This window comes from Meriones unguiculatus, chromosome 11 (assembly GCF_030254825.1).
Source record: "Meriones unguiculatus strain TT.TT164.6M chromosome 11, Bangor_MerUng_6.1, whole genome shotgun sequence".
Classification (NCBI taxonomy): Eukaryota; Metazoa; Chordata; class Mammalia; order Rodentia; family Muridae; genus Meriones; species Meriones unguiculatus.
This window is the reverse complement of record NC_083359.1, coordinates 17,292,989-17,306,904: the sequence shown is the minus strand read 5'-3', so window position 1 is coordinate 17,306,904 and position 13,916 is coordinate 17,292,989. Positions and strand designations below refer to the sequence as shown.

Below are 13,916 nucleotides of genomic sequence, written 5' to 3'. Positions count from 1 at the left end.
CTCCCAGGTGATGAAGCTGTCTGTAGTTACAGGCCCATCGTTGACTACATCGATGCGCAGTTTGAAAACTATCTACAGGAGGAGTTGAAGATCCGCCGTTCCCTCTTTGACTACCACGACACGAGGATCCATGTTTGCCTCTACTTTATCACGCCCACCGGGCACTCCCTGAAGTCCCTGGATCTGGTGACCATGAAGAAACTAGATAGCAAGGTAGTTTGTTTGTCACCTGACCTCTGCCGCCTTCCTCTGGAAGGAGGTGTGGTCATCCTGTGGCCATCCTGTGGTTAGCTTGGTCCTCTCTGGGAATCTGGGCTTTCAGTGGCCCTCACTGAGCTTTTCAGAGCCCTTTCTTCCCAGCAGGCCCCAGGCCCCTTCCTTCTCATTTGGAGCCTTGCTTTTTGTTCTTTGTCAAATGACCACCTCCTGCTGACCCGGAGTGTTCCCCTTCCACCTTAGCCTCTTAGTCTCTAGCTCCTCCCTGCATTTCTCTCCCTTCTGACATGACTTCCCCTTGGCTGTCCTCTGAGCTCACTAGGAGAGGAGATGACTCAGGAGTGAATTGTGAACGAGGGTAGCGGGCAGTTTCAGGGGCTGTCAGGAAGGGTTAGGGTCCTGCCTGGAGAACCTGTGCCCCTTCTAGTTATCTCTCAGCCCTGTGGCTGCCTCTCCATCTCAGGAGTCAATTGTCACTGAAAAATGGAGTCATCTTGGCCTGGGAGAGCTCAAGGCCCTTTCCATAGCTGCTACTCCTTAGTCGTTGTACCTGCTTCATGGGTGGCTTGGTCACCACGACTGTTTCTGCCAGTCCCCAAACCACTTAAGACCTTCAGAGTATCCGGGGTCCAAGTTGAGTATGCCCAGGGTGACCAGGCTGGGGGCTGGATAGTTATGTTGGGGAGCCGGGACCCTGAGAAGCCTTACAGCCCGTTGTTACAGTTCCGGGCATCACAGCGGCCATGGGTGGGTGGGTTTGGACCGGTACTGCTCATGGCCGCGGCTCTCTTCCTGGTTTCCTGCTCCTACTGCTTGTCCACAGTCAGTGACCGCTACTTAAAATAACCAACCCACCAGGCTGCCCTGCCTCTCCTGACCCTCCCAGGTGAACATAATTCCCATCATTGCCAAGGCTGACACCATCTCCAAGAGCGAGCTCCACAAGTTCAAGATCAAGATCATGGGTGAGCTGGTCAGCAACGGAGTCCAGATCTACCAGTTTCCCACCGACGACGAGGCTGTTGCTGAGATCAATGCAGTCATGAACGTGAGTGCGGGGAGGGGCCTCCAGAGCTAGAGGGCTTGGAGATGCCAATCTAAGACAGCCCCTGGGGACCCCACTGCCTGTATGGTACCTTTAGTGTCTCCAGCACAGAGAAGTGGGCACCACACGCTTCCCAGGCCTGAGTTCTGCGGCCATGGGATTAGAGGACTTGGATACTGGGTTTGCACCAAGGGTCGCCTAGATCTGAGGGTCACAAGTTCTAGACTCAGGGTGGGAATGTGAGTTGGAAGATGTATGGCCAGGGGTTGGGAATCTGGAAGGAACCAGGCTTACAGTCTTTGTCAGAGAGCTCTGTTGGTCCCGATAAGAGCACGCCACATACAGGAACACCCAGGCTGGAGTCCAGAACAGTCTTCTGAGAGTGATGGGAGGTGACCCTCTGACCCCAGAGCCTTGTCAAAGGCCTGCAGCCCCTCCCTAGAGTGCAGGGGTGGTGAGAGAGTCTGCCCCCTGGTTCCGGCATGCTGCTCACATACATGCCTGGGCCACTTTCCAGGCACACCTGCCTTTTGCCGTGGTGGGCAGCACAGAGGAGGTGAAGGTGGGCAACAAGCTAGTTCGAGCACGGCAGTACCCCTGGGGAGTGGTGCAGGGTGAGTGTGGGAAAAGTGCACCCCCAGCTGCCACCCTGGCTCCCTCTCTCCTTGTCCTGCCAGCTGAGGCCCCTAACCACCGTTCTGCTCTCCCTCTGCCCATCTGCATGCCTGCCTTGCTCTGCGGAACTCCCTGAGGCACCTGGCCACTCTCCTGCTGCTCCTCTGCCCGTCTCCGTACCTACCTCATGCTGTGGAGCCATGAGGCACCCAGCCATTGTCCTGCTGTCCCCACCACCGTCTGCGTGTTTGTGTTGCTCTGTGGAACCCCCTTGTCTTACCATCCTATGCCCGTCTGCACACCTCGTGCTGCTTCGGAGCCACCGCGGTACCCAACTGCTGCCCCGTTGCTCCCCCACCTATCTGCATGTCCATCTTGTGCTTCTAGTGGAGAACGAGAATCACTGTGACTTCGTGAAGCTTCGGGAGATGCTGATCCGGGTCAACATGGAGGACCTGAGGGAGCAGACCCACAGTCGGCACTACGAGCTCTACAGGCGCTGCAAGCTGGAGGAGATGGGCTTCCAGGACAGCGACGGCGACAGCCAGCCCTTCAGGTGCTAGCCTGCGCCGCACCGCCTCAGGCAGAGGCGGGGGAGGGGGGGCGGCCTGTGGTCTTTTGCCCCAGCCTCTATCTGGCTCTATTGCTCTGCCAGCCCCAGTTCTACCTTTGATCTCTCCTTTGGGTCTCCACAGCCTCCAGGAGACATACGAGGCAAAGAGGAAGGAGTTCCTGAGCGAGCTGCAGAGGAAAGAGGAAGAGATGAGACAGATGTTCGTCAACAAAGTGAAGGAGACGGAGTTAGAGCTGAAGGAGAAGGAGCGGGAGGTGTGTGCCAGGCCTGGGGTGGGGGCGCCCTGGAGAGGAAATGTCGGAGGGCAGGCTGGCTGGTGTGGAGCTGGGGAGCTGTCCCACCCACACCCAGGTGCCTCCCTTTTCCCCCAGCTCCATGAGAAGTTTGAGCACCTGAAGCGAATCCACCAGGAGGAGAAGCGCAAGGTAGAGGAGAAGCGCAAGGAGCTGGAGGAGGAGACCAAAGCCTTCAACTGCAGAAAGGCGGCCATGGAGGCCCTGCAGTCTCAGGCCTTGCACGCCACTTCGCAACAGCCCCTGAGGAAAGACAAGGACAAGAAGAAGTGAGTGGTGTCTCCCTCCTTGGGCTGGCTCCTTACCCCTGGGCTCAGTCATTCCTGCCCTCCACCTCTCCATCCCTCACGCTCACTGCAGTTTGCCCTCACCTCCTCACTTGTTCTCTACCCGTTTCTTGACGCCTCACCATCTGGATCTTTCTCTCTGTTGCAGCTGTTTACTCTCCATCCAGCCCCATGGCCTATGCTCACCCTGTCCCCTTTGCTCTCTCTCTCTCTCTCTCTCTCTCTCCCCCTCTTCCTCCCTGCCCTCCCTCATTCTCCCACCACATCCTCAGCATCTGGGGCCTTATCACTGCTGTGGTAGTGAAGGAGGCCGGGTCACATGGGCGGTGAGTAGCAGGGAAACAGCCAAGCAGGTGTAGCTACAGGAGACTGGGACAAGTCTGTCAGGCCAGGAGAGGGATGAAGGTGGGACTGTCCTCATTTCCTGCCAGATGCAGACCCCGTGCTCCTGTTGGAGCAGCTGTGGCCCATGCCTCCTGGACCTCTGAGGCCAGCTGGGACTGTGAAACTCACTGGCTGGTAGATGGTGACCCAGAACAACAGGGACTCCTAGCAGGAGGTGACTCACAGTGGCAGGCCAGTCAGCACTGTCCCAGTCACTGTCGTCTCTAACAGCTCCTTTGGGCCGAAAGCACAGTGGCTCCTGGCCGGGCTCCAGGGCTGTGTCAGGGAGCAGCGCTGTTCCCCTTGTAGGGTCTGGAGCAGTTCCTGTAGAGAGTGACAGATGGCAAGGAGGCTCCTCCCAGGTGTGTCAGCTTACCAGACAAAGGACTTCTAGTCACGTGTCCTTAGCATTTTCTTTGCTTACCCAGACTCAGCCCCTGCTGCCTCCTTTTTCTCTTTGCCTTTTTAAGAAAGCTATTTATTATTTATTTTTGTGGTTCTGGGGGCTGAACCCGGGGCCTTGCACAAGCTAGATAAGTTTGCTGCCACTGAGCTTTCCCGTGTCCTTGTCTGATTCCCTGTCTCCAGTGGCTCTCAGTCTCCCGCGCTACCTCATTCACAGTCTCAGGCCACACCATACATGGTGTTCCCATCCGCCTCAGTTTCCCTGGCCCTTAGCCTGGATTTGGCCTCGTTGTTTTCTTGCCAACCCATAAAATAAGCAAGCAGGTTCATCCATCCTCACCCTCATTCCTGGGCTCCTGTTTTCCCTTGTATTGCTTAAGGACATAAGCACCCAGGCCTTTCATTCTTGGGGGCAGTGGAGTCTAGTGGTCAGGGCCACACAGTGGGTTGTTAGCTGTAGTCCTGGGATGCATCTTTGTGCATAAACTCTTCTGTATCCTGCCTCACTCCTAGGTGGAATTCCCTGATGCACACAAGCTCTCTCTCTCTCTCTCTCTCTCTCTCTCTCTCTCTCTCTCTCCTGCCTCAAACTTAGAATGCTTCTCCTTGTCTCCTTGGGGCAGACAATGCACTAGATGCACATGGTGGTTCCCAAGGCTTGCTCTCTGCTGTGGGACAGGTGTTACCCCTTTTTGTAGTCTTCCCCACCCCAGCTCCCTGTTCCCAGGGAGGACCCCAGGCTCAGCTCCCCTCAGCCAGTAGAACTTTACGGTTGCTTTCAGCCCTGGTCCCACGCCCAGCCCTTTGTCAGTGAGTATGGAGGACAGTTGAGGTGTAAGCATTGCGGGGCTTTAAGCTGGCAGCTCAGAAATGCGCCTCCTTCTGGGGGGAACAGGGACAGAGCCTGTACACTCAAAATAACTTTGCCCTGTTCTCTGCCAGCTCAGCCCAGGCTACCCTGTGAAAGTAGAGGTCAGTAATCAGTGTGCCCAAAAAAACTGGGAGAAGCCCCCAGGGCCAGCTAGGTGTGGTAGCACAAGCCTGTGTTCCCAGGACAGGGAGGCAAATGCAGGAGGGGTTGCTCTTAGCTTTTGAGGCCAACCTGGACTATGTAATGAATTGCTAGAGTAGCCTAGGACCCTATCTCAAAAAAAAGAGAGAAAGAAAGAAAGAGAAAAAACAGAGCTTGCAGGGCAGTTGAGGGTAGAACCCACACTGCAAAGGACAGACATAGTTCTCATGGAGGCTCGTGTCTGGTCTCCCGGGATATTGTTTTCCAGATGTGGGTCTGGAAGACCAGCCCTTTCTGCTGGCTGGATATAGTGGAAAGCTTCAGTCAATTTGGCCCCGGGAGAGAGGACTCTGTACCTCTGGAGCCAGAGTTGGGGTTCAGGGCTAACCTTCCACTTGCACTGGTCCGATGGGACAGGGTGGGCCAGGCATGCATTTGGGAAGTGGGTGCTTTTCATGGCCGTTTAGTTAAATGGCTTTGTTTGGTTTGTACTTATTCTTTAAATTTTAATCAATTTTTGCGAAATTACTTCCCAATCAGATTTTGACCCTCAGCCCGGGACGCCACAAACTGAAGCGAGTTCCCTGCTTTGCTCATCACAAATGCCAAACTGACTGCCCTTTCCCAGTGTCCACCTTGCTGTCTTTTGCTTCTGTTTGATTTGTTCTGCGTATCTTTTAATGTGTCTGTTTTTGTTCTGTTTGTTTTATTTTTATTTTTCAGTTAAAGCACGCACAGATTTACATGTCGAGAGCGGACTTTAGACTTTCATGTGTTAAATTGCTTGAGTTACACCTTGTGACCCTTCTCCCATAACATGGTGTGAGGACGGACTGGGAGCCGGTACAGACTCCAGTGTTTACAGCCTTTGCCTTGTCCCCACCTGCTGGCCCTAGGCTGCCTGGGCCTGGCCAGCCACCCCTCTCTATGCAAATGCGTCAAAGCCATGAATGCTGGAATCCAAAACTGACAAGGTTTATTTTTTCCAGAGCCGGTGGCTGGTCTTCCATTTACAGTGTCACTATTCCTTGACGGAGCAGTTATGTGCCGCTCTAGGGAGGGCCCAGCCAGCGATGCTGGGCCTAACTGATCATCGTCAAAGCCGGCGACTCTTGTGGTGCCCTAGGCGTGGCCTGTGGTCTGGTATTTACATGCTGCAGAATTCGCCTGGTTCCTCTTCATTTTAATTTTTCTAACCTAGAGAGCTTAATTCCAATAACTTTTTCCACAGTCCTGAATTTTTATTTTGGCACCAGCCTAAAGACAGATAATATCTATATATCTTTCATTATTTTCATAAGTAACACAGACTCCCTGAAATTTTTTTTTTAACTAAAAAGATCTCTAAACCTCCTTATATAGAAAGCACCTCTATAATATATAGGGAGAGGTGGGAAATAAAGTTCCTATTCTGACAGTGTTTGGGACTTCTTTATGGACGGAAGTGGACCCCGAATGAGACCACACCCACGTTTTTTTACTGTGAATGTAAATGGAACAACAGCCCAAAGCCCTTGTCTCTGCCCTAGAAGGTGCTACCTGTGACAGGGACCAACTACACGTGTGTTCAGTGTTTGACTCAAAACAGTTGCCTGCTCCCAACCAGCGTGTTCAGTGGGGAGAAGGCTGTCATGTCTAGGTCATTATTACTTCTTTCCTGGGCCAGTCACAGGACAAGGAAATAAAGGCGTCTGAAGTATTAGGACAGTGTGAGAGGGAAAGAGAGAGAGAAAGGAAAACGAAAGCTTAGCAGCCAAGATCTCCCCCCTCTAGCTGTGCTTTTTGTGTGTGGACACTTAAGAGGTTGCCTGACAGGTGTGATGACCTGTGAGTTTGAAAGCCAGAGGTTGGCCTTAGTTACATAGTGAGGTAGAGGCCAGCTTGGGCTACGTGAGACCCTATCTCAAAAACAAAATAAAAACAAGGAAAGTACTGAAAAACACCCACTTTGCTCTGTTCCTGATGGTTTGCAAGCCTCAGGGTTAAAAATGGGGGGGAGAACTAATGTCCTTAGCACTGGTGCAGCACCAGGCTGGGTTCCCCTCCCCCCCCAAGCATACACTTCATTCTGAGGGGCTGATTGCCCGGAGGGCCCCTCACTGAGAACCTGAGGGGACCACACTGATTCTGCTGCATTCAGTTTTTTAGCCTATCTCCTGCCCCACCACCATTTCCCCCTTTTGGCCAGGCCGGCATCACTTCTCCCCCGACCGGTGTGGCTTCTTCCTGTCCTGGTATGATGGTTCATTCAGAATGAGCTGGAAGGGAAGGGTGTTGTGAGTGCATTGAGGCAGGACTCCCCGAAGGCCGCCTGAACCTGTGAGAGGCTCCACACAGCAGGAGCATAGGATTTGTCGATGCTCTGAGGAAACCTCCTCCATGACCGGGGCGGATCCTGGCTGCGAGGCCGGACACTGGTATTATTTACAAAGACTGTCTTAAGAATATAGAATTAGGTTCAGGCCTTAGAAGCTTCTTGAGTGTCACAGCTGATTCATCTCTGGTTATGGCGGAACCAATGCTGGACCTTGGTGTGTGAGGCAGAGGCGGACTGTAGGCCAGTGGCTCTTCTTGGGAAAATATCTGACAGCATGTTCATGTCGGTCGAAGCCTGACTGTCAGAGCAGCCTTTCCTAGCCATATTCCAGAGACCAGGATGACCCAGCAGGTCCACTGGTTGTATGAAAAACAGGACTGCCAGCTTGTAGTCCATGCTGGGAACTCTGGGGCCAGCCAATTCCACCACTGTCCTCTGCAGCTCACTAACATGGGCATGCTGTTTATGGTCTGTGCCCACCTTGGCCCAAAGCTTACCAGCATCCCTGGACCCTGGAGAGACCTAACTTTCATTTTCTAGGGTCTAAGTTTTCCCCCGTGGAGACCATCAGCCATGGCAAGCTCTTTTCCCGCTGTGTGGGATTTTGTTTTCTTTAGCTGAGGTTAACTTGGTCTTTGGTGTGCAAGAAAGACATGAAGCTTGCCTATTGGAGTGTGACCCCATGTACAGCTGGGATTCATTCCTGTTTTGTTTCGTTTTTGTTTTCTCCCTGTCAGTTGTCTTCACAGGGACTGCCATAGGATCATGTGGCCATTTACTGTCATGTCTCCCCTTTAGTCATTTTGTTTTGTGGTAGAATCACCATGTAAATTATGGTCCCACTTCTGAGAGAGAAAAGTAATCATGTCAGATCCCTAGGCACGCAGGAGGCTGAGGCAGGAGGATCAAAAGTTTAAGGCCATGTCAAAATCAAACAAACAAACAAATGCTGAGCATGTGCTTCCGTAGCTAGAGAACGTGCCTAGCATGACTGGGGACCAGATTCTCGCCCTAGCACTCAGAAAACCAAGTCAACAGCCAGCAAGCAGATGTATCCCAGGCCAACCAGGTTGTCTGCTCTCCCTCATCCTGGGTGACTAGAGTCCCGGCATCTTGTCACCTGCACACTGGCCCCGCATATGTTGCTGTGTGCTTGTGTGGACTCCCCTTGTCTGGGGCTCAGACTGGGTAAGAGGAGGCCCAGGAAAGCCAGCTTGCTTGTCTGTTATGTTACCATGCATTTCTAAAGGCACTTCAGTTGTTAATCCATTTACTCTTCCATCCATTGACTCATTTCTGTTCCTTTCCATCCACTTTGTACTCATTTGTTTTCATTAAATTTTGCATTTATTTTGAGCTTTTTATGGTGTCATTTTTGGGCAGTAGCTTTTCTTGAGCCTATTAATATCCTGTAGCTGTGGCAGTACGCAGCCTGCTTCCCCTGTGACCTTTCAGGAGGCAGATCTCCTGAACAAACTCCATTCCCCAGTGAATCCTGCTGCAGGCACCTGGGAATGCTTGTGGGCTGGAGGAATCACAGGAAAGAGAAACTGCAGTCTGTGGCTCTTGAAGAGCTATGGGCTCCAAGACTGAGAAGGCATACCCTGCCCTCAAAGTTTACATCTTTATTAAGAAAGCTTGGCTTGGGACAGCTCGCTTGTGTGTTCTCCGCTCTTGTAATGACATGTTCTAACATCTGTAATCCTCACCATCCTATGATTAGGTACTGTTATTGTCCCCATTTTATCAGGGAAATCCCAGAGAGGCTTGATAATTGCCTAAGGCAACACAGCAAGCAGTCGGAAGGCTGGGATTTGAATGTTGGTTATCTGTATCCCTAATTCCTGAACTAAACCTGCCATCCCAGCGGGATAATGGAAAGAGTAGACATGTGGTCATTCTTTCCATTATAAGTGTGATGGTGTGGGCCATGGGGCTGAGATGGTTTTGTGGAGGTGGGAGGCCCTGGGAGATGGAAATGTTTGGCCGAGGGAGGGTGGACTGGTGGTTGAAAGGACAAGCTAAGCTACCTTGGGGCTTTCTCTCATGTCTGTTTCCTGTGGTTTGAGTCCTTCACTTGTCCCCGGTCTTTCCAGGTGGGGACAGAAGGAAGGTGAAATGTGTTTCTACTAACCAACCATAGGGATTCCCATTTGTATGTTGAGGTGAGAAACTAAAAGAGGCAAGAACAGACCCCAGGCCCCCGGTGCGATCCCAGTCTTAACAATGCAGTGGTATGTCGGCAGTGGAGGCCTGAACTGCCCAAGAAGAGTTATTTCACTTGTAGCCAGGCAATGGTGGCGCACGCCTTTAATGCCGGTACTCGGGAGGCAAAGGCAGGGGATCTATGTAAGTTTGAGCCCAGCCTGGTCTACACAGAGCTGGTTCCAGGATAGCCAAGGCTACACAGAGAAACCTTGTCTCAAAAAACAAAACAAAGCAAAACGTGTTTTCATTTATAGATGTACAGAGCAACAGGCCACGTCCTTACTCTGGTAGGAGGCTCTCTGGCTTTCTCCATGAGCTTGAGAATAGGATCAGCTTAGGAACATTTTATGGCCAGAGCCCCTGAGACACCCAGTGCCACAGGGAACAGTCACTAGTGCGAGCCCTTGAAATGAGCTCCCATCCCATTCCCACATGGTGTCCACTGGATGGAGCAGCAAGAGGCCAGTCATCATGTCTATCTTGCTGAAGATACCTGAATGCCAGGTTCCTGGCAACTGTCAGCTCCCACCCTTATCCTCAGGACCTACCTGGATGATGACCATTGACAGGATCCAGGGGATAGGATTCCAGGTATAGATGACTCTAGTGAGAGATGCTCAGAGTTCCATTAATGGAAAGTAGGCCTCCAGCAGCACTGAAAACCATTCCAACTGTATTTTTAGAGAGACCCCCCCCAATAGCCAGCTGTGGTGCCATGTCCTTGGCATTTCACTACTCCAAGGGCTGAAGCAGGATGATTTTTTTGTTTTGTTTTTCAAGACAGGGTTTTTCTGTGTAGGCCTGGCTGTCCTGGACTCGCTTTGTAGACCAAGCTGGCCTCAAACTCACAGAGATCCACCTACCTCTGCCTCCCTAAGTGCTAGGATTACAGGCATGTACCACCATGCCTGGCTGAAGCAGGAGGGTTTTAGGTTTGAGGTCAGCCTGGGCTGCAATAAGATTTGGGCTCAGAAAGATGACGATGATACGATGATGATGATGATGATGGCAGCTGTTGAAATGAGTGATCAGGTAAAGGCGCTTGCTGCTAAGCCGGCCAACCTGAGTTTGATCCCAGAGACCCATGTAGCAGGAGAAAACTAACTCCCACAAATTGTCCTCCAATATCCATATACATACACACACAAATAAATAAATGTGAAAAAAAAAAAAGCTCCTATAAGCAAAACCAAAGAAAGGATTAAATGGTACCTTGGCCTCACAATATGGCCTGTCTGGTCCCGGACCACAGTGAGCATCCGACAGCAGACTATACCCAATCCCCATACCCACCCCATGGCTTAGCACATTCATAAAAGGTCCGTTCACAGTGACAAAGCTTCACAGACCACCTCTAAATTTATGGCCTGGTCATTCAAGCCCCCAACTTGAGGACTGACACAAGGCCACCAGGTGGCATCTTGGCCAGCCAGGCTCCACCGAGTTGAGAATGGCTCAACAGCAGTACAGCTTCAAAGAGGCAGCTGGCTTCTTCCCTGCCATCATGCAAGTCCCCTTCTCCTCCTGGCAGCAGGGCAGGCTGGGCCCAGCCTACTTAGCCACTCCAGCTTGGGACTTCGTAATTCCCTCCATATTTGCCACAGAAGCATCCTTAGCATGAAGCCTTCTGGATGAGGGAACACTGGGGGGGGGGGGGGGGGGGAGCTGCAGAGCTCACAGGGGAAATGCGATGCTCTCTAATCTGGATGTTCAGAGAAGACATAAGTTACCACTGCACAGGACAGGTCCAGAGAGACCATCTTTTAGAGGGAGCTGGGACTGAAGTGCTGCTCCTGTGTTGGGGACAAGTCTGAGAAGCTGGAAGGACCTGGCTTGGCTTGGCAGGGGGAACAGCAAGAAATGGTCAGTGAGGGAGCCAGGCCTGGAGGTGCACACCTTTCATCCCAGCACTGGGCGTGCCGGGGAAGGGGGAATCTCTGTTAGTTCTGAGCCAGCTCTGGTCACACAGTGAGACCCTGTGTCAACAGAAAAAGCGTGAGGACTAGCCCTGTTCTTCAGGCTGAGGAGAGCTCACCGTAGCTCTTAGGCCAGCTCTGAGGGACACAACCAGCCCCTGCTGAGGAATGAAAAAGTTAGAGTATGGCCTTCTCCTTGGCTTCCTGGCCCCCGAGAGGGGGCAGAGGAAAGGCAGGGCCACAGCTTCAGGCCACCTCACCTCTGCTGGTCCTGATCTCTCCTAACTTTCTTCTGAGGACTAGGGAGCTTCCCCAGCGGGGCTTTTAAAGCAGTGGTTCTCAGCCTATGAGATTTACTGTTTTCACAACAGTAGTAAAATTACAGTTGAGTAGCAACAATTTTATTATTATGATGATTGGGGGTCACCACAGCATGAGCAACTGCATTAAAGGGTCACAGCATTGGGAAGGTTGAGAGCCGCTGTTGTAGAATCGTCTCCCAGTCTCCTTATGAGACTCATAAAGCCAAAGAGCTTACAGGCGTGCAAGCATGCTGTGTTCCCACAGGTCCTGGAGGCCTTGGGATGGCGGCAGAGGGGCCGGCTGCTGGGTGAAACAGAATTGGTTGTGCAGGCAGGTAACTACAGACTTGTCAGGTGAGGCTTCCCGAGTGCCTCTCAGCCACACTGCGCTGTTCAGCACTGATGGGTGTCGACACAGAGTGGTAAACTTGAAGCAGAGTCATCTCAGACGCAGGAATGGGCAGCCAAGTGCCAGCGTGGTCTCGTGAGGCGCTATGAACGTGGCACAACTCCCCTGCTTCATAGCATTAACTGTACCATCCTAGGAAACTCCACCTCCAACCTCAATCACCATCATTTTAATCGACCATTTCATCCTAATCTGACCTGCTCAAAACAGCATTCCCCCCAACCCCGCGCCTGTCACTGCACACTCATGTAACATGGAAGTCTATAATCCTCCGTTCATTCTCACGTTATTCATTAGAGTCCTCAGTGTTGAGCTCGCAAGTCCTCTGCCAGAGGACTTGCTATCCTCTTGGCCGGAAGACTGCCTGTATTCTTGTTCCTCGCTGCCAAAACCTCTCCACCGTGAGTTCAAGGTCTGCCATCCTGGGGGAATGCAGAGCATGACCCTGTACAGAAAACATGGCACCCGCAGTCACTCCTGCCATCCTGCATCTTCTGGAGTTCCTAAAGGAGCAAGCAGGGCCATGGGCCAGCCCCGAAGGGCCAAGTTGATGTCTACCTGTGCTTTCTTTAGCAGATCAGATATAGGAGCACAGCAGTCGGCCATGGGCCTCTCCAGCTCTAAGGTGATGATGACCAAAGCCAATGTGGAACCCTTGAACTGCAGCAGCTGGTGGCCCGCCATCCAGTGCTGCAGCTGCCTGGTCAGGGACGCGACGTGGAGGGAAGGATTCCTCTGAGGCAGCCGTTCAGCCACGTGGGGGCCAGCTCAGGACCGTCAGGGCGTGGAAGTGGAGACCATGGTTTTTTAATTTAGAACAGAGACTTCCCTCGCCCCCAACTCCCCCAGCGCCCCCCTCCACCCCCAGTTGTCACATATCAATGACCAAAATTGCAAATGGTTTTCCAATTTCCGATCAGGGAGCATCCGGCGTGGGCCCAACCCTTTTCTTCCCCAGAGAGTCTGATTTGTGACGTGGTCCCTCTGAGGCGGGAGCCTTATAGATGGCCACGCTTGGATTCTGAGCAATGTGAGCCTACCGTGAGCGGGGAAAGTTACCTGTAACCGTTTGTCCTGAGGAGAAACCTGGAACCTTGTCAACAGCGCCAGTTTTTCCTAACGAAACTGCCCTTAGTGGTTTAACTTTCACGCTTCATAACAGACCAAGACGCCATGACATTTCCTCATTTGCATAATTTTGCCTTACTAACAAGCACGTCCTGAAGGATGTCCCCATCCCCTCCCCCCCCTACCCCCCCCCCCGACTAAAACCAACACGAACCGATATCTGATACATTTTTTTTAAGTGCCAGATCAGAGGGGTCTAAGGCCTCCATAAGGACTGTGTGTAGGTGAATAGAGACAGCTCAGTGAATGTGTGTAAAGTATAGCAAAGGCAGACAGATATTTATATTACAATATTCATAGAACGGAAAGTTCAATATTTTTGCAGTGTGTGTTTAAGAGAGAAACTGACCATAATAGTACCGTCCAAATGTCTCCGTCCAGTGAACCCTGTGTCCTTTAGACGTGCGAGTCCGGTGGAATGGTGTGGGATATAGAGATGACATTTTTTTTTCCACCCTGCGGTATGTTGTGAGCCTCTGTGAATCAGATCACCTCGCCGTGGTGCATGGGCAAGGTGTTGCACGCCTGTGCCTTGCCTGTTCTGTGTTGTGAAAACAGCTGTTCCAAAGGCACGGATGAGTCTCAGGGAGACTCAGCGAACTCATGCTTATTATAACGGAGAACCCCAGCGACCATCCCCGCGTGGGGGTCCCGGCGAAGTCTGCTCGGAATAGCCAGTCCCATCCCCAGCAGCTCATTCGGGGTACAGCCAGAGCCACAATGCTTTATGAAGTCTTTTACATGTGGAGTTGACTGTAAAAAAAAAAAAGAAAAAGAAAATAAAAGAGGCCAAAGCCTTACATCA

At 52.0% G+C, this 13,916-nt stretch overlaps 1 protein-coding gene across 1 annotated transcript in view; it reads left to right on the top strand.

Annotated features, from left to right (window-relative positions):
- Septin8 (septin 8) overlaps positions 1-13,916 on the top strand; it is a 28,273-nt gene extending 14,357 nt beyond the window's left edge. The window contains 7 exon segments of the mRNA XM_021637309.2: positions 27-213; positions 1,103-1,264; positions 1,779-1,875; positions 2,264-2,432; positions 2,572-2,704; positions 2,822-3,012; positions 12,560-13,916. Of these exon segments, the coding sequence (XP_021492984.2) occupies positions 27-213; positions 1,103-1,264; positions 1,779-1,875; positions 2,264-2,432; positions 2,572-2,704; positions 2,822-3,012; positions 12,560-12,722 (1,102 nt within the window). The 3' untranslated portion in view covers positions 12,723-13,916.